This window comes from Medicago truncatula, chromosome 1, assembly GCF_003473485.1.
Source record: "Medicago truncatula cultivar Jemalong A17 chromosome 1, MtrunA17r5.0-ANR, whole genome shotgun sequence".
NCBI classification, from domain to species: domain Eukaryota; kingdom Viridiplantae; phylum Streptophyta; class Magnoliopsida; order Fabales; family Fabaceae; genus Medicago; species Medicago truncatula.
In genome coordinates, this window is record NC_053042.1 from 31,961,226 (window position 1) to 31,982,573 (window position 21,348).

The following is a 21,348-nucleotide window of genomic DNA, read 5'->3' on the forward strand; positions in this document are numbered from 1 at the left end:
CTTCTTCTACTTCGATCGTGCATGGGTATTGCCAATCTTTTCTTTGGCTTAAGGACGTGCCAACCGATTCACATGGAGGAGGTGGCTATGGTGTTTGATAAAAAGTTGCGTGAAGCGGTTGAGGACATTGTGGTTGGTGGAGGTCCTTTCTTTGGGGACCTTCAATGGATGTTGGCATCTTTACCTATTAGGTTTGGAGGGTTGAGTTTGTACTAAACATTATAGGCTTCCTCGTACACTTTTGTGGCTTCTAAGGCACAGTCTTGGGTCATACAAGATCAAATTTTGAGAGACAGTGGGTTATGTGGCATGGACTTGGATTTTGATAATGCTTTGGATGGTCTTCGTGGTACGATTCTAGATTTTGATGTTAGCAGTTTTACTAGCAATGACACCATCCCTCCTAAAGCACAACATGTTTTTGCGAGTGCTCTTTTTAGTAAAAATGTCAGGATATGGAAATTAAGTTTGACATGACCACGAGACAGAAGGCAATTTTTGGATGTTTGCAAGCAGAACATGCTCAAGATTTTCTTCTAGCTATCCCGATTGATTGGTTAGGTCAACATATGTCACCAGTGGAGTATCATACTATCCTTAGATATCGCCTTATGATTCCATTATTTCCTAATGATGTGGTGTGCCCTGTTTGCCGTAATGTGTGACTGAATACTTTTAGGGAGCATGTCGTTCATTGTAATGAGTTTCCCGGATTTAAGTACATACATGACTTTGTTAGGGATGTACCTTTTGATATATTTAGACGTGCGAGAATATCAGTGAAGAAGGAGGCGTCTGTGAACTTCCTGACTAACCCACTAGATAGAAGATCAACACTCAGGCCTGCAGATGTTATGGTGTACAGATGGGTAGGTGGAAAACATGCTTGTGTAGACTTGACTGGGGTTTCACTACTTGTGGGATTAGGTGTCGGACCTTTTACCGTAGGATAGGCAGCTCTAAAATCCGCGTCAAACAAAGTGGCCAAACATGAGAAAGTGTGTTCTGACAATCAACAGGTTTTTATACCATTTGCTTTTGACACTTTCGGTTTCCTAGCACCAGAGGCGGTTGACCTTCTACATAGAGTTCAAAAGGTCATGCATAGCAATGTCATGTCCTCTAAGTCCATGAATGTTGTGCTCATGAGGATTGATTTTTCCATCCAAAAAGGTCTAGCGGCGGAGCTTGTTGTCCGCTTGTCTTCTATTTAAGTGTAAATAATGGTTTATATATATAATAAACAAAATTTTCCAACTGATTATACCTCTTAAACAACTTTTTCTATAATAAAATTGTTGTTGGTGTCATTAAAAAAGAATTTAGATTATATTATTTTTGTTATATTGTATTATTGTCGGTGTCGTTGAAATAGATAACGATGGTTAGTTTGATTTTTTATAATTTGAAAGTAACTAACATTTATATTCTTTTTAGTTTTAATCAAAATCAAAATTTCATAAAAAAAAAAAAATTCGTTCATAATTTTCAATAGTTGGCACAGAACGGAAAAATCCGAGTGCCCGTTTTTTCACTGGTCAACGTTAAACAAAAAAAAAAATTGTGCTAACGAGGAGGCCCACTAACCTGAAATGAACGCTAGTAATCCACTAACCGGGCCTTCTTCTATATAATGTGGGGTCATCAAAATCAATCCAACCCATTTCTCTTTCTCTTACAGAACGACAACGCTCTTCGATTCGATTCTCATCACTTTCACAAAGCAAAAACCCTAAAATTTCACAATCTTCAAATCAAACCCTACAATGTCTTCATCAGAGGTAGTTATCCACACATTCTCTCAAACCCAATCAGAAACCAAACCTTCCACCGCCGTAACAACCACCGTCGCCACCACCTCTTCCGATCCCAACACCAAACTCACCGTCCGAAGACCTGCCTCTCGATCCACCAAAGACCGTCACACCAAAGTTAACGGCCGTGGCCGCCGTGTCCGTATGCCGCCACTCTGCGCCGCTAGAATCTTCCAGCTCACACGTGAGCTAGGTCACCGTTCCGACGGTGAAACAATCGAGTGGCTTCTTCGTCATGCTGAGCCGTCGATCATCGCCGCTACAGGTACCGGAACTGTCCCCGCCGGACCGGTTTCCACATCTTCTCCGTTTACGTCTTCCTCGTTGCCGTCGGTTTCTTGTCATGTTCAGCCTGCGACGACTGTTGGTCCCGGCGGTGGAGGGATTTTCGGTATGGCGTTGCCGATGCAGCCGCCGAGCTGCCGTCTTGACCTGTCTCAGCCGGCAGGGATGGATTACGGCACGGCGAGTAGGTATCATCATATGCCGTTCACGACGCTGCTTTTGCAACCGACGACGACGGGGGAGGAGAATCAGCAAGAAGACGAAGAAAGTCTTAACGAACAATGACATTGTTATCGGAGGAAGAAGGCTGAATAGAATTCATATTTTAGGGTTTATCTTTATTTTTATTTTTTTTCTCTCTCTTTCTTTACAATAATATTAGTTTTTTGTGATTTGTTATCTGATGGAAAGACTAGTGCGGAAGAGATTAATGTAAATGATGATTAGAAACCTTAATATGAAATTAGTATGATGATTATATATTTGTACTTTGATTTGGACCCACCCAGCATTGATCGATTAATGAATTAAGTTCTATGATGATTGGTAAGATAAATGATTCTGCCTAAAAACAATTGAGTTATGAGACGTTACCTTTTGGCAGACGTGATTAATTGAAGTGTTTTTAAAATGTTGTTTTTGAAACTGTGATTAGATTAGATTTTTGTTTTTGATAAAAAAAAAAAAAAAAGATAAGGCTTTTGAGTAAGGTGATTAGTGATTGGATCCTGGCTGCAGCAGAAAAGTGTGACCGAAAGAGAAAATTGAGAATGCTAAACCAATATCCATTCTTGAGTGAAATCTTATGCATAAACATTTATTTAATCTAGTCCTTAAACTATCACTCTCACCAATTTAGTTTATTTGACACCTTATGCGTGACGTACGAAATTACGATAGATGTAGGAGCTAGGAATGGTGTAGCAATCCTCTAAAAAATAAAAAATAAAACAATAAATGGTGTAGCAAACTAGCAATGGTGGATCGGTTCATTCAACTGGAATTATCATCAAACTAATGTGCCCTGATTTCACAAAGATTTCATCGGTGCAGTATATGACAGCAAGATAATGGAGAAAATAACAACCAAATCAGCAAATGGATATATGAGTGGCCACAATAACAATGGGGTGAGGCCGCAATGGCAACATCCAAACTAGTGACTAGAGTAGGGAAAGAAACGCAATAGTGAAAGATAGACAATGCAACACTGAAAGTAGTAAAGGCATCTATGTGCCTTTTATTTATGTGATGCACCATAAGAGAGGAGAAAGTGACTAGAATCCCAAGTATTTATCGTGATAAACATATATTTATAAGCTCACATAAGTTATTTCTATAGCAAAGGGTAAAATAAAGTTAAGTTGCTTTTCGTATATGCTAAAAGTTCTTTTTAAAAGCCATATTAGAGAACTTAAAAAAGTTTTTGAAAATTGTCGTAAGTTGTTTTTAGAAGTTTTTCTAAACAGTCTTATAAAACTTATAATGGTAGATAAACTCGAATAAGTTAATCCAAACAGACCTTAGTATAATACTAGGTTTTTTGTTACGTTATGTTTATGTTAGATTACACAGCATAGAATTGATGAACTTGGTATACAAACCAAATTGATTTGTTATTAGGTAATTTGTGTTTGATTACACATCAAAGAATCGATGAGATTGGTATACAAACCCACTTGATTTTTGTGGGTCAAATTGGTGGTGTGTTGACCGATATAACTCATTAACATCTTTGGTTTTTATGGGTAGATTGCTAGAGAAACAATATTTTTAAAGAAGAATTCATATTGTTTTGTTAGAAATTTATTGTAATTAAGATGTTTATCACCTATCGAATTCCCAATGTATTCTCTTTAGCTTAGATTATTTAGATTTACAATGAGACTAATATCTGCTTACGTTATTGGCTTATTGCTTAAGACTATCCATTCCTCTTCAATAGTGTATTTTATACGGATCAAGTCGTGATCCTCACCCATAACCATAAGCTTACCGCTACTTAACCAATTGAACCAATAAACTTTTTTATAAAAGGTTTTATATAGAATATGACAAATAGTTATGTGGCGCATAAAATGACAAATTCATCACATTTTTTGGTGTCAACTTTTAGCGGCGAGAGAACAATTTTACCTCTAGAGTTGGAAAATGAAATGTATATCTGTAGTATGATCAATGTCGAAGATATGAATTGCCCTTTGAAAGCAATAGTAAAAATAAGGGTAAATTACACTCTTCTCCCCTCAAAGATGCTTGAATTATACTCCCTTCGTCTTTTATGTTAAAATATACACTCTCCTTCCTTGTAAAGTAAAATTTATATTTCCCTCCCTTATAAGATGCTTGAACAACAACCACATCCCTTAATAATTAAATATGATCTACACTTTAATCTATTTAACATAAATAAATATTTTTATGATATATTTTAATTTTGAACCACCATTTAAGAAAAAATAATTCATTTCTTTATAATATGAATGTCAATGATAATTAAATTTATATATTTTGCTATTGATTTTATAATTTAGAGTATAAAATTAACTTTTAAATAACCCTATTTTATTGTCTTTAGTAATTTTTTTACATATTTTAATTTTATTTTGGGTTGTTTCATATTTTATAATAGGGTTTAAAACTACATGTTAATGAAATTGTGAATAAAAAATAGCGAAAAATACGTATTCAATTTTTTATTATATTAAAATAGACCCGTAATACAATTTTTATCGAAGTATGTTAGATTATTATTATTTTTGCTAGATTATTAGAAATAAAAAATATTGAGGGAGTAAAGTGTAGATTTTAATATAAGAGGGGAGGAGAATGTAATTCAAGCTTCTCTTAGGGGAGAGGGTGAAAAGTTTTCTAATATCTTTTGAGTAAGAGGGAAGGGAATTGTATATTTTAACATAAGAGGAGAGGGTAGTGTAATTCAAACATCTTAGAGGGAACGAGAGTATAATTTATTCTAAAAATAATGAATGCCTCAACCTTCAGAACAAGAGAATAACAAGAACACTCCAAAACTGTGGACATGTTTTGAAGATAAAGCCTTTTGAGAGGGGTAGCACTTGGGTGACATTGTGGTTGGTGAATTGGCCAACCATAATGTCACAAGTGGCTTTCTTCTTTTTCTTTAACAAGATTTTCTTTTTTGTTTTGTACACTTGTAACATTGTGGTTGGTAATGTCACCAATGTCACCAACCACAATGTCACCCAAGTATTATCCCGTGGCCATGCATGATATCTAGAGGATCTCGAACTGAAGTTGAAGAACAGTACCAAGAGTTGGTATATGATATTGCTTGTATTGAGGCTGGTCTTGTCCCATTACCATCTTATTCAGATGACTTCACTTAATTAACGCAATTGATACAAAACTGATGCAATCAAAGCTCATCCACATCAAAATAGGAAGAAGTGTAAAAATATAAATGGACTATCTAATTACTCTCTCGATCCTCATAAGAAAAATTTTAATCAACAAGAATTGATGTATCTGATCTGAATTTTGAGTCAGATATATCAACTTTCGTTAACCTAATTTTTTAATAATAAGACCGAAGTGAGTACTTATTTTTAAAAATTTACATTTCAATCTACTTTATATTTGATGAGGTTGAATTTTTGGTCTCTATTTTGTTCGACCATGAATTTGTTTCTCTTCGTATGCCCTTAGAGGTGGATTCTTTTAATCGCCCTTTTTGTTGGTCCCATTTTCCAGTTATATTTGAGCTTGGCACCCCCTCTGCACTTATCTTTAATATACTTTCTCGTTAGAAAAATGAATGATATTCATATGAGGCTAAGAGATGTGTACGGTGAACAATGAAAAACTGAACCATCCATTAGTAAACTCTCTCTCCGCTCTCTTAGGGTTCCTGTAGGAAAGTAGCGGCCGCTCCAACACCTCCTGAATTTCCATCCTCAATTCGGATCTATTTCCTTGTCTCTCCGTGTAGATCCCTACACATCCAGGTGGTCCAATTTTTTCCTTTCTAGTGGGTACAGTTCAGCTCACAGCAAGATGGCAAGATGGAAGGATGTAGAGATGCCAACAGATGATATAGTGGGTGTCATAGAGGAAGATGAAGAACCAATTGAAGAGGAGGTATATGGCAGATCTCTGCTAGGGAAGCTTTGGACTGATAATGCTTACAATGTTAGAGCTTTTAAGCAAACGATTGTGGAATTCTGGAGGCTCAAAAATCCAGTTGAAACACAAGAACTTGGTAAGAATCTTTACCTTTTCCGGTTTTGTAATAAACGTGATCTGGAAAATGTGATAAAAAATGGACCTTGGAGCTTTGATAGAAATATTCTGGTATTGAAGAGGGTTACAGGTACTGAACAACCTTCTGAAATAGAAATGAATTCAATGTCATTTTGGGCAAGGATTTATGATTTACCCCTTAAGTTAAGATTCGAATCCATGGCAAAAAAGCTCGGTAATGTGATGGGTCAATTTGTTGAAGCTGATGTTAAAGAAAGCCACCGTCTGGGTCGTTTTTTGAGAACTAAAGTCACCATTAATCTCACAAAGCCGCTGAAAAGGGGAACAATTATTAGGTACAATGGTAAAGATTTAATGGTCTTCTTCAAATATGAAAGGCTACCCACATTTTGCTTTATGTGTGGGAGAATAGGACATCAGTTGAGTGGTTGTGATGATACAGAAGGACATGATGGGGAAGACTTCGAAGAAATAGAAAAGAAAGACCTCCTTTTTGGCCCGTGGCTGAGGGCCTCCCCCCTTCTGAGAAATTCTTTTGAACCAAAAAGAGAGAGTGGATCAAGTTCATGTTCTAAAAGCCTGTTTACGGGAACTAGCTCTAACAAAGTTGAATCAGTGGGTGAATAAGTGGACGAAGCAGAGGTTGAAAAGCCAACAGAAGAAACAACTGCAGATGTGCATACTATAAAGGAAAGTAATTTAATCCCAGCCATAACCAACAAAGAGATTGAGAAAGTTGCTGAGTCTCTAGAATCTTGTGACTTAACACCAATTTGCAACAAAAAAGTCACAAAAGAGAAATCAAAAGGCAAAGCAAAAGGGAGCTGGTCCAGAGTTAAAGACAGGAAAGTGAAGTCAAAAAAAGAACACCGTGGAGATATTTTGAATATGGGGAAGCGACAATTAGTTGATGTTATGATAGTAGAAGGATCACCTCATGACATAATTAGGAGTGGAAACAAGAAGCTAAAAGACAACATGAATGTTGATCAAACTTTACCAGAGGGGGTGTTGGATGACAAACACCAGCCTTCATAATGAAAATCTTGAGTTGGAACTGTCGGGGGTTGGGAAACCCTCGAGCAGTTCGGGCCTTGTTAAGGCTCAAAAATCTTGAAAATCCCCAGGTTCTCTTCCTGATGGAGACTAAGCTTTATGAGGAGGAGATTCAGTCACTTCAGTTTCGATGTGGTTTTAGTTCAGGTTTGGCTGTCAGTTGTAGAGGGCAAGGCCGAGAGAGAGCAGGTGGTATTGATATATGGTGGGATGATAATATGGAGTTTACAATTAATTCTTATTCTCTTAATCATATTCAAGGGGAGGTCAGAGACCAAGAAGAGGAGGGAACGTGGACTTTGACTGGTATGTATGGCTTTCCAGAAGATAATAGAAAAAAGGATACATGGGAGTTATTAAAAAATCTCTCGCATTCTGCTCGTGAAAGATGGATATGTATGGGGGACATAAATGATACTATCTCTTTGGCTGAAAGGCGCGGTGGTAACCCCAGGAGCTTCACACAAATGCAGGTTGGCAGAGATAGTATAGAAGAATGTGGGTTGCTTGATTTGGGTTTTAATGGCTACCCGTTTACTTGGTCTAATGGAAGGTTTGGCTCAGAAAACATACAGGGTCGTTTAGATAGAGCTATGGCTTTGGAGGATTTTATCAACAAATTCTCTCCTATCAAAGTTAATCATTTGGCAAGGTTCAGGTCAGACCATTTAACCTTAGCAGTTTGTCTAGAAGCATTTTCAGCTAATGAGAGGAAAAAGAAAAGGCACATTTTCTGTTTCGAAGAGGTCTGGTCTAGAGATGATAAATGTGACAGATTAATTCAACAGAACTGGACCAAAACAGGGGGAAGTTGTGAAGAGAAGCTTGCAGCTATGAAGTACCTAAATGAGGAGTTTAAAGAGCTCAGAACAAATGTCATCAAAAAAGAGATCATTGCAACCGAGAACAAATTGAAAAATGACAACCTATGGGATGAAGCTCCAAGTTCCATCCAGGCTTACAAAGATCTTGAAAGAGAGTATGTTGAACTTCTAAAGAAGGAAGAAACCCTATGGAGACAAAGAAGTAGAGCTACTTGGCTAAAAGACGGGGATAAGAATACCAAGTTTTTCCATGGTAAAGTTGGACAGAGGCGGAAAACAAATGAAATAAAGAAGATTAGAGGGGATGATGGAAGGTGGTGGCACAACCAAGAGAATATTGTAAGAGTCATAGTTGATTACTATGCTCAATTATTTGCCACATCAAATCCTTCAGGTATCGCTCAAACCTGCGAGGATATTCAAAAGAAATTGTCCCCTAAACAAGCTGATTGGTGTGGGCGTAGGTTCTGTCATGTTGAGGTGAAAGAGGCTATTGATCAAATGCACCCTCTGAAAGCTCCAGGTCCCAATCGTTTACCGGCTCTTTTTTATCAGAAGTACTGGCATATTGTAGGACAAGATGTCTGCAAAATGGTTCTCAGTATTCTGAACGATGACAGATCTCCCGAAAGCATAAACAAAACGTTTGTAGCTCCCATTCCAAAGTGCAAAAGTCCGACATCCCCAAAACAGTTCCGTCCCATTAGTCTCTGTAACGTCATAATGAAAATTGTGACGAAGACCATTGCAAACAGAGTGAAGCCTATCCTTCCGGATGTGATTGATGGGGAGCAAAGCGCGTTTGTTCGAGGTCGGTTGATAACAGATAATGCTCTGATTGCTATGGAATGTTTCCACTGGTTAAAGAAAAAGACAAAAGGGAAGAAGGGTATGATGGCCTTAAAGTTAGATATGGGGAAGGCTTACGACAAAACGGAGTGGGAGTTCATACAAGAGGTCCTTTGGGCATCAGGTTTTCCGCAAAGCATTACAAAGACTATCATGGGATGTATAACCATAGTTTCATACCAATTCCTCATCAATGGTCTTCCAAGCCAAAGTATTGTTCCGGAAAGGGGAATTCGGCAAGGGGACCCTCTTTCCCCCTACATTTTCATCTTATGTGCTAATATCTTATCTGGTTTAGTGCACAAAGAGGCTCAAAATAACAATCTCCATGGAATCCAAGTAGCAAGGGGCGCTCCAAAAATTACCCATCTCCTTTTTGCGGACGACAACCTATTCTTTGCCTGAGCCAATCCAAAGGAAGCAAAATCCATTAACCGTGCTCTCCACAATTACCAAAAAGCTTCAGGTAAAACGGTAAGCTTGGAAAAATCGGAAGTGTCATATAGCCGTAATGTGCCTGATATTGAGAAGACCATGATCTGTAACAAGATAGGAATAAAGGTTGTGACATCTCATTCCAAACAGTAAACTTAAAATATATTTTTTTGTAAAAATAATATTATTAACGTTTTTTATATATTTTTTTTTTTTGTAAAAAAAATTCTTAGAGCCAATGACAAGGTGACATGTGTCCACACTTAACATTTTTTTATTAAACCTAACGGAAACCTAACAGAAGCGACCAAAACGATACTAAAAAAAAACTTAAAGTACTCAAACAATCTTGTTTTTAGTTAAGGGACCAAAGCGATACCAATTAAATACTTAAGGGACCAAAAGAGCATTTAAGCCAATATTTTACTTAACTTTTTCATTGAATTTCTGATATTTTATGTAACAGAAATATCTCAACAGAAATAACACAAATTCCTTAAAGTTAATTTTATTATATATGTGTTAATATTTTTACTAAATTCAATTAATTTTATCTGTATTTGCATCTATAAATTTATGAGTATTTATAATATGGTATATTTGATTATATTTGTGTGTATTTATTAAGATATTCATCATATTCCAATTCGTGATAAATTTTAGGCTTAATTAGACATTTGGTCCCTTAAATAATTATGTGTTTACATTTTGGTCCCATAAATTGTAAAATCCACATTTTGGTCCCCTTGATTTTGCTCCGTTAGTCAAAAAGGTCCTTGGATGTTAACTTTAACCTCAAATGTCTTAAGTGGACCAATCTTAAGAGTGTTCCACCATAGATCCTATTGATTTTCTTAACTTTAACCGTTTGATCTTTTTTATTTTAAAAGGGAACAGTTGGGTAATGCAGGTTTATTATATCTTAGTGTGTATCACCAACATCTAATTGGTGCCCAAGTTGATTTCAGTTTCCCTTCTTTCTCTCTCTCTCTCTTCACGTGAACTTCTTTCTTTCTTTTCTTTCTCTCAAACCTTCAACAAAACAAAATCCTCCATTGTTGAACAAAACCCATCCTTCATCACCACCACCGCCTGCGAACCACCTTCCACCACCCACATCAATTTCAAAGTAATCATCAAATAGAAAGTTCTGCAATTTCTTCAATGGAGAAAATTCATGAACCCATATTCCGCAATTTTTTCACAGTAATCATAAAACAAAATAACAAACACTCACCCACATTCATGAACTCATACTCAATCAATGTCTTTTGTTTCTTCATGAATCTTGTTTCTGGTTTCATAGTTTCTGAGAATTTGTGGAACTCAAAATTGATTTTTTTTTTTTTAAGATCTGAGATTGAGGGTATTATTATTGTGAAGTGATTAATTTGAAGTTGTGGGTTTTGTTGATTTTTGTGTAAAGTTAAGATTTTTTTGGATTTTGGTATCTGGGTTTTGTTTAGAAGATGAAGATTGAAGTGGGTTTAGGAGGAAATAGGTTATAGAATGAAGATGAAAATGCTATCGTAGTTGAAGTGTTAAGTGTTAATGCTTTTAATTATTTGGTTACAAATTCAGTTTCAAATGAAAAAAAAACTAGAGCTCTTGTTGATGAAAATCAAAAAGAAATTTTGAATGTTTATTCTCCATGAGTTGCTTGAAAAAAGAACCGGCGACAATGAGAAAGAGAGAGGAAGAACTAAAGAAATAATTTTCTTTGTATGTTTGGTTGTTTCCAAGTTTTATTAATTTTTTGGGTTTAAATTCTTCTTTTTTCTGGGTTGTTGTGAATTGTGATGAATGTATGAATATTTGATGATGAACAAGAGTGAGGGAGAAGATGATAGTGCTGGAAAAATTAGGTGCCGACGGCTCACTATAGGTATAATGGACATGCAATCAAACAGCTAATATCATATCAAAAATTTTAAACATTAAAAAATTAACGGATGAATCAATTTGACTAACGGAGCAAAATCAAGGGGACCAAAATGTGAGTTTTACAATTTATGGGACCAAAATGTAAACTCATAATTATTTAGGGAATCAAATATCCAATTAAGCCTAAATTTTATTTGCAGATATTATATATATAATTTTTTTATCTTCTTGAATATGTCTAATCCGGACAACGCCGAATAAATACACTAGTTGCATTGGTTGGAGTACTATTATGCTTTATACATGCTAAAAAAAAGTAATAATACAATATTTCATTAAAACATGTGTAAATCTATGAAAGAAAGAAATAAAATCCTTGCACAATAAAATATGTAAATGTAATTTTTATGGTGTTAATCCTTCGGTTCCAAAAAAAAAAAGTTTGAACAAGAGTTGTTTGTCAAGTAAACTTTACGCATTTATGTATAAATCTATGTTCTATCAGAAAACATAAAAAATGCCACTGGGATGTAGGAGTTGGGTCAGCATACCCAAAGTTTATACAAATTTTTAATAAAAAGGAAAATAAAAATACTCATGGAAGCACCATTTCCTTTATCAGCAAAGAAATGAGATAAATTTGGATATACTACCTCCGTCCTTAATTATAAGATTCTTTTGAAATTTTTTTTTGTCCCTTTTTATAAGACCTCTTTGCTATTTTCAACTACATTAATTATTTCTTTACATACATGTCCCTATTTATTATACATCTTTTTCTCCAATCAGCAATAAATAACATGTTGAAAACATAAACCAACCATCTCTCTTAAAGGATAAAATTATAAAAACAATAGTAATTACAAACATATTTAATACAAATATGCACTATCTTAATTCCCGTTATTTTTTCAAAAGGGTCCTGTAATTAGGGACGGAGGTAGTAGAATCCTTATTCATTGTTGGTTGACTCTTGGATGGATTTGGACATAGAATCCAAAAGTTTAGGCAATGAAAATTGGTGCTCTCCTGGTCAGCCACAATATTAATGCTTGGTCTCAAAGCTCCACCACGTTTTCTTCTCTCTTGAGTCACTTGAAGGTATATATGGATCACAATAACAACACATGATACAAAACAATGTCGTGTCTCTTAGGTCCATTTAGATCCATAAATGTTATGTTTACGAGGATTGTTTTTGTTATTAAAAAGGTCTAACGATACAATTTGTTGCATGCTTACCTTCTATTCATGTGCAATTAACCGCTAATTAACTATCATTATTGTATGAAAATAAATAAATAAATGAACCTCAAAATTCCAAACATATAAATGCCAATGAAAATGAAATGGAAAATAGTTCCAATTGGCTCTGTGATAAAAGTTTGCTAGAAGTTTTCAACAAAATCATATCTCATTTGAAAGGAATCCTTTCAACACATTATCAATTACTAAGTAAATTTCATGTTGCCTATGTTGATTTTCAAATAGAATGTTTTGATCTTTTGGCTATAATGAAGTTTTCTATACGTTGCTTGTGCTTTCTGATTTATTCAATAATAGAAAAAAGTGAGCAAATAGTGTGTTGGTACCAATTGTTGTTGGTTCAAGTCACAAAGTGATTATTTCTTTTTTTTTTTTTTGGTCAGGAAAAGTTTTACTTATATATCTTCTTTCTTTTTTTTTTTTTTGGCGGCGGAGTTCGAACCCTCGACCTTACATATTATTATGCATTGTCCATACCAACTGAATTAAGCTCACGAGAACACAAAATGATTATTTCTATTTAATTTTTCTAATGGACTAGATTCAAATTAGTCGAGATTCAATGTCAAAAATGGAGAGAGAAAAATAGGACTTAATAATGATTTTCATTTTATACAAAAATAGTCATAATTTTTGCTAAAAAAATATAGCCATAATTTGGCTAAACACAAGGAAACTTTTTTTCTTTACAAAAAAATCAAATAATATTCATTCAATCAAATTGACAAGGTACATAAAAAACATTCATATATTCTACATTGTTAAAAATGTAAGTGATGAATTTGCAAATAAACTCATAACATCCAAGTAAAGATCATACAACAATAAAATGCCTACAAATAATATGATAAAATCAAAGTGATCAGAATAATCATGTCTTCGGATATGCGACTTGACGCCTAAATAATTGATTGAATTTGTAATTGACTGAAACTTGTCTTTTAATATGAACCACACATACACCGCAACACTACGAGAAATCAAACAATGTCGCACAAGAGTACGAAATCATGAAGATGATAAATCTAGATATATGTAAAAATCACGTATTTAGATTATATATCCTCTGTTTGTAATCGTTGTAACTCTTGATTTCTGCAGTAGTCTCTAAGGTACACCTTGTGCTTTTGGGACTGCTCTGTTTTAGTTATATAATTTTATTTTGACTTGTTAAAAAAAATATATGTAGATAAAAGGAAAAAAGAAATGTGATTTATGGTCAAATATTGACCCAAATCCATCCATCCAATCAAAAGAAAATAAAAGAGAGATTATATTTCCTGTATGATGAACAACACAAGAAAGGTCTCCTCTACAAAAAAAAAAAAAAAAAAAAAAAAAAAAACAAGAAAGGTCGTAATGTTATCAATACACCTAAGATTTTTCTGTGCCTTGGACAAACTAAAAGAATGATGTCCTCGTAATCATATTAATTAGAATTGTTTTCTCTATGCATTATTTGTTGCAAAATCATTTATAATATATTTCTAATCAAAATTCTTTGTATTTTATTTTAGAAATCAAAACAAAACTATTTATTTCCCTTAAAAAAAAAACTATTTAATCACTATATTTTTTCTAAACAACATTTATATTTGATTTTAAATTTCTTTTGTAGATTATGATGCTCATATTTTAAATTTTGAAAATTTGATAAAAAAATTTAAGGTTTGATCTTATCCCTCAAATTCTTAAAAAAAAGTTATGGTAATCCTATATTTAATCGAGAGGTAAATAAAATTTGTTAAATATTGTTCAAATTCGAGATCAAACTTGAATATTCCTTATCGAGATTTTAATTTTGAGTTTAATCTAAACTTCAGAATTTTATTTTTAATTTAGAAAATAAAGTATTAAAAATTTTAATTAAACAAAAGATATAAACACAATTAATATTTATTAAGTTAAAAAAATCAAACTTTGAATATTTTATCATACACAATTGAGTTGTTTAAGGATCTTATTCTCATGTGTTAAATATGAATGATGGAGTCACACATGTCTTTGAAGAAACCACCAACCAACTATATGCAGGACACCACAAGTATACATTTCTTAGAAGAAACCATTATCCATATTCATAGTTCGTTATGTATTAAATATGATTTTTAGAGTAATTCATGGCAAGCAATAAATAATATAGGTTCAATTTTTTATTTTTTTTTTAAAGAAGGTTCAAATTCATTTTTTTTTTTTTATAATTACATAAATCATACACAATTGATTTTGTCTAATTATCATGTATTAAATAACATAAATTTATCAAATCACACACAATTGATTTTCTCTAATTATCATCTAATAAATATGATTGTTGGAGTCCAGGAATTACCAAAGACACCACCAATCAACTAACTACATACATGACATTACCAACTTATTTTTTAGAGAAAGTTATTCTCCTCTATGCTTCATGTATTAAATACGATTTTTGGAGTTATGCATCTCATCTCATGTATACATTGTGTGTGTCTATATATATATATATATATATATATATATATATATATATATGTTAGAAATATAAAATGATGCTAAATTATGTCATTTATTACATTTATATATCCTAGAAAATTTTGTCATGTTCCATTTTTTCCTGTAGAAACTATAAATTTCATCAGTTACGACTTTAGCTTAGATGTAAAACATTATAAACATTAATTATTTCTTTAGTCTCTGATTTATCTTCATCTATTAGTTAGTTTCCTCTTTTCCTTTATTTTTATTTTTATGGTGGCTGGGGTTCATACTTTTATGCATTGTTTATACCAACTGAACTAAGCTCATGAGTACTCGTCTTTTCCTTTCTATTAACACTTTACATAGGCGTAAAATAAAAAAATAAAAAAATCAATTGTGTAAACTTATGGTAGATACGCAAGTAGATAGACAGACACATTTATCAAATAAAACTATTGTATATAAAAACATATAAATCAAATACCTCTTTTGGTTCTTTAAGTTTGACAAAAATACCAGGTTAGTCCTTTAAGTTTTAAATAAGTCATTTTAAGTTGTAATGTAATGCATCGTTATCCTTTTAAAGATGCCTATTTGAAACTTAAAAAAACTTAAAATGACCCATTTGAAATTTAAAAAACGACTAACCCGATATTTTTGTCAAACATAAAGAACCAAAAGATATATTTAACCAAAGATATATCAATTATGGCATATACTATGATCACATATTTGTTTGATAAATAAGATTATTTTTTTTTTCATAGTGTTCAATGTTGTTCTTATTGATGTGGAGTAGATCATATTTTAATGGATTTAACCATATTTTTAATTAATAATTTAAATAATATTATAAAAAATATATAAAATTGTAAATGAAGGGTACAAATTGAAGAAAAGAGTTAACTCAAAATGGTGCATCCTTTTATACATAGGTATACTGTATACATAAACATAAATTATTATTATTATTGAAATCATTAGATATATTTATACATATATTACACATATCATTAAAAAAAGAGGTATGTTATATGTACAACCCAAAATAGACATCCATATATGACAACCTATCATTTCATAATGTTATATTAACATTTTTGTACGGATACATCTAAGATGCATACAAAAATTTAAAAAACTCAATAAACCGTATAGACATACGGTGTGGTTTGTTGAAATGGATTGTTCACGTAACATTAGTGTTAAAAAAATGGGGCTCAATAGATGAGGTTCACTTGTAATGGAATTATTTCCTTCACTCTATTCTAAAAAGTTCATAAGCTTATGCAGAGTTTCTGCATAAATTATACGGCTTCAATCTTTTTTAAAAAAACTCGGAGTAACAACCAAAGTCCTCAAGTTCTCTCTAACAGTTTCCTTAACTCACAATGGCTTTCAATCAAGAACTAAACACATCGATGCGTGAAAAAGTCATCAACAAAAGCTTGGTTGTATCACATTGCATTTCAAGATCAGTGACCATCATAATATAAACTTTCTTATAAATCTTTCTTTAACTAATTCAGTTGGTGTGGCAAAGAATGTAAATACTTGTATTCAATCATAATGTATTATACAAAATGAGTTACATATTTCTTTATCTTTTCTCTCTCCATCAACCTTTTTTACGTTAAAGCATTAGAAAATGATGTCAAATTGTATTAAAGGTTCAAGAAGATTCAACAAATAGTGAGGTGAAATATGCAAAATCTTACCTTTTTTTAAAGGTGAATAAGTGGGGTGTTCGGGATCCGAACCCCAACCCTTGCATATATGTCAACTGAGCTAAGCTCACGGGGACAAATCTTACCTTCTTTTGGCATCTCAAAATTAATAAAAGCTCATGTAGGTATTTAGAGCGGTATTGTCTGCCATGTCAATAGGAATAGAATATAAAACAACAATATGAACTATGAACGGTGTAAACCATGGACGTTGAAAATTAATCGATGATGACACATACAACAAATTTAGATAACATCTACTTAATTAATTCAATCTTTTGATCATATTTACTTAATTAATCTTAATCTTTTTTTAACTCAGTATCTGATCTAAAAATCAACTAATCCGAAGAGTTCAATCCACCGATTAAAAACCTTAAGAATAATAACGAACATATTCAAACAAGGAGTATAGTTGTAAAAGTTGCAAAACTCATACTAGTTTGCGCATTTGCTTGAAGAGTGACATGATCATCTCATTCACCACTTCCATTTCATTCGAAATGAAAGAAAGAAAAAGTTTGATCAGTTAGCTCATAAGAAATGTTTAATACAGATGGATGTCTAGGTGCAACTTATTACTTGGACATCTTCTCCCAATATTCATTATATTCAATGAGAACATATTTTTCATAAATATCTTGATGAGACTTGTTGTTTAAAAAGTAAATTCATTCATCGAAATTCAAGAATAATGCTAAAAAATAAGCAGTGCAGATATCAAAATTCGTAAAAGAATATTGAATATAACTAGCTAGAAATCAGCCTGGTTCACAATTTTTCGTCTCACAAACTCGTGGTGATCATGTCTTTTATACAACTTTGAGATAAAGAATAAAGAAAAAAGAATTATTAATTGATGAATTTAGAAATTTATGATATGAAATGAAATGAAACTATTAAAGCTCTATTCTGCACATGTGGAGGGGAGAAAAAAAAATGAAAAACTGAATGTTGAAAGCAACAAACCTGACAATTACCATCACCTTGTACCGTATGCTCCACAAAGCCAAACAATTGCAATTTATTTAAATATATAAGTTGAAAATAAAAGAATATTTGAGTTTGTTTGCAATGGCAAACACAAAATCCAACGTATGATAGAGATAAAGTCATTGCTCACCTTACAAGATGGTTTTGTAAGAAATGAGTTAGACTAAACTCAAATTCGAATATCGTGAAACTAAAGGAAGCTATTCGAAAAAATTATATTAGAAGTTATTTGGGAAAATTCTAATATTTTGAGTGCATGGAATGCAACTTATACCAACTTATGAAAGATAGATAAAAGCAATTTTATGAAGTTGAAATTAGAAACTAGTTTTTTGAGTTATACAAGATCCGTCTGAACATTTACTATCAAATTATCGTTATCGGCGGTTAAAAGTCTCACATTGATGAAATAAGTCCTAAACATAAGTATGTAAGTCGGGGTGGTCATGACCCTACATGTTAGTTTTTTTTTCTTAAGGACCCTACAAGATAGTTTTGTAAGGATGAATTAGGCTAAATATAAAACCAATAATATGTTATCAAATCTAGAAGTTGCTTTCCTTCATCACTGTGTGCTGCTGTGTATGAAGACTGGTTAGCCATAGGAATAAATGCTTTGAAAATCCATAGTTCAAATTCCGAACGAAACAACAATGGCATCAGTTATAAATAATATATAGAATTGGAAATGTAGCTTGTCCATCTTATATAATTCACTAAAAATGGCATCAGATCTATTTGTGATTTTGCTAGTTAAAAATCTACCATATACATTATCTTCCTTTTTGAATGTCACTAAACTTTCATTAAAAAACATGTGTTTGAGCAAATCCATTGAAATATAAGATATTCATGCATATTAAAGTTTAACTAGTAGAGAATAACTATCTGTTCCGGTACAACTGACCAAACCCGTTGTATATCAGTCGTTTTCATAAATGTTCATAAAATTTGACAGGATCTCAACTAATTAATGACTACAAAAAGAAATATATACAAAATTTAACTTTGTAAGAATGATTGCAGAGTTAAACAAACAAAAGCAGCAACAATCATGAAACATATACTTCATTAATGATTTTTAAGATCAAACACCTACATCTATCCATAGTTGTCCCACCAAAACTTCCATCAATGATCAAAATGAAAATGACAAACAACTTCTCCAGCCCAGTAATATCACATGGATCCTTCCGGTCTTGTTTAATAACGTCTCTATAGCGTTATAGGCAATGTAGAGGAATATGATCAAATCGATATTGTTCTGTGATACGCTATTGAGTACAAAATGTTGTCATGAAGCGGTTATGGTAGCGCTATAGCATATTATTCCCCATAACTTGTTTGTGTAAGACACAGTGTTGTTGCATCTCTCAGTTCAACTGTAACAAAATCAAGATGAACCATAATTGAAACCCAAACCAACCTGACTTTTGTTGGTTGTGTCAGGTTGGGTTAGATGGGTGGTGTTGGTCGACCAAACCCATGAACATCTCTATCTCTATGGGTAGATCATTAAAGGAATTTACTTATAGTTGTTAGTAAACTAAGGAATTAAGAAATAGAAAACTTAAATTTGGAAATTGTATATTCTACCTTTTGAAAGTTAAGAGTTCTTTTCAATAAAAATTTTAATATCTTTTAACACATTTTGAGGAGCAAATCTTGCTTGATTACAACATTTTGAGTGCCTTAAATTCTGGTCAATATATTCAGCTGAAAACACACATCTTTGACTTGTTCAAGGATCAACTTCAACACATGCAACATACGAGAATTGGAGTTGGAAGGCAAAATTGCAAGAAAATCTTTATAACACTTCTTGCGGCTCTCTATGCACATTGGTCTTCTTACCAACCAATTTTGAGTTCTTCATGTGTCTAATGAAGCATCTTATCACAAATATTGCGCTGCCATGAGACCTTACTATAAGGAGAAATTGGAAGCTGAGAATTGACCAACATCAAAACTTTTTCATAATTCATTGTTGTGATTTTTTTTTTTTGAAACAGCATATTATATATAAAACCTTGCACAAGAAGTGCATAAGTCCAAAATTACAGAGAGGCCATAACAAACTGGCAGTAGAAGAAAAACTCCTAACAGGCGCTAGAGACTAACCAACACACCACCTGAAGAGCCTAAAAAACTCCTACACAAAAGGAACAAAAATAGACAGCAGAACTAAAAGGAACAAATCCAAACTGTCATCCCTGCCTGCTATAAAAAACAAAACCTGAGTCAAGCTGCCCGTTCCAAAAAACAGCAGACCACCCATCATCTTTTTCTTTTTAAACATTCCCTTGGATTCCAACACCACTCGTAAAAGAGACAAGATGCGATCCTTAACCTACTCAACGCCCAACACCAAGACAACGCCTTAACATCATCGACCAATACGTCAAAAGTCTTGGTTTGATTCTTAAAAATCCTCGAATTCCGTTCCCTCCAAATTGAAGTGTGCCAAATCAAACAAAACGGTTTCATAAAGCGCCTGGGGGCTGTAACATCACTCCAACAAGCAAAATGAGAAAACAAATTGTGACGATTAATAAAATTAATGCCTAACCAATCCATGATCTTTCGCCAAATCAACGAAACCACTTCACAATGTAAGAAAAGATGCGATGCGGTTTCATCCCCATGCTCACAAAATGCACAGCCTCGAGGCTCCCCGGGAGGTAACACATTACGAGCAACAAGATTGGATCTAGTAGGAATTCGGTCAAGGATCACGCCATCCAAGAGAAGGCCACCGCTTTTGACGGAGCCGGACTCTTCCAAAGATTTGCAAAAATCCCATTCTCCGACTCATGCACTCCCTCCAACAACAGTGCTGCACCCACAAGCACTTTATACGCCGAGCAAACAGAAAACCGACCACCCTCTTCCGGCAACCACCACCACTAGTCCTCCTCCTCCCCCAAGGTAATCCGATTAACAATTAACAACAGATTAGCGATTAGATAACTCTCCCAAAGGAACGGGGTTCTCCTCCAATTAAGAATCCAACCTTCCGCCCCATTCCACAAATCCCCTACAGTGGCCTCTTTTTGGGAAGAGATAGAATAAATCCGAGGAAAGGCTAACGCTAACGGTTTATCACCTATCCACCTATCTTTCCAAAAACTCGTCCCTCTTCCGTTTGAAATCTTCTTCACCACCCTATCGGTAAACCACTTACCACCAACACCTCTCTCCAAAGCCATCAACTCCTTCCACCAACACCTCTCTCCAAATTTCATCTCCATATTTTTCTCTCAACACCACTTTCCAAAGAGGGAGGTCCGCTTGGATAAAACGCCACTTCCACTTAGCCAAAAGACTAATGTTCACCAAATTAACATCTCTCACCCCTAAACCCCCCATACTTCTAGGTTGACAAACCTTCTTCCAACTAACCCAACAAATCTTCCAAGCTCCTCCGACCCCTCCCCAAAGAAACTCTCTTTGGATACGGATTACCATTCTCAACACCTTTGCCGGAATCCTAAAAAAGGACAAAAAGAAGAT

The 21,348-nt window shown here is 33.7% G+C and overlaps 1 protein-coding gene across 1 annotated transcript; it reads left to right on the forward strand.

Moving 5' to 3' along the window:
• The first annotated feature begins 1,663 nt into the window (after nucleotides 1-1,663).
• On the forward strand, nucleotides 1,664-2,626 carry LOC11430513 (transcription factor TCP11). The gene has a single exon (XM_003590408.4). The coding sequence runs from the start codon at nucleotides 1,767-1,769 to the stop codon at nucleotides 2,382-2,384; it is 618 nt and encodes a 205-aa protein (XP_003590456.1). The 5' UTR covers nucleotides 1,664-1,766; the 3' UTR covers nucleotides 2,385-2,626.
• Nucleotides 2,627-21,348: the final 18,722 nt, after the last annotated feature.

What these genes read in the sequence shown, in the direction of transcription:
- LOC11430513 (XM_003590408.4), top strand. Translation starts at nt 1,767, where the DNA reads ATGTCTTCATCAGAGGTAGTTATCCACACATTCTCTCAAACCCAATCA.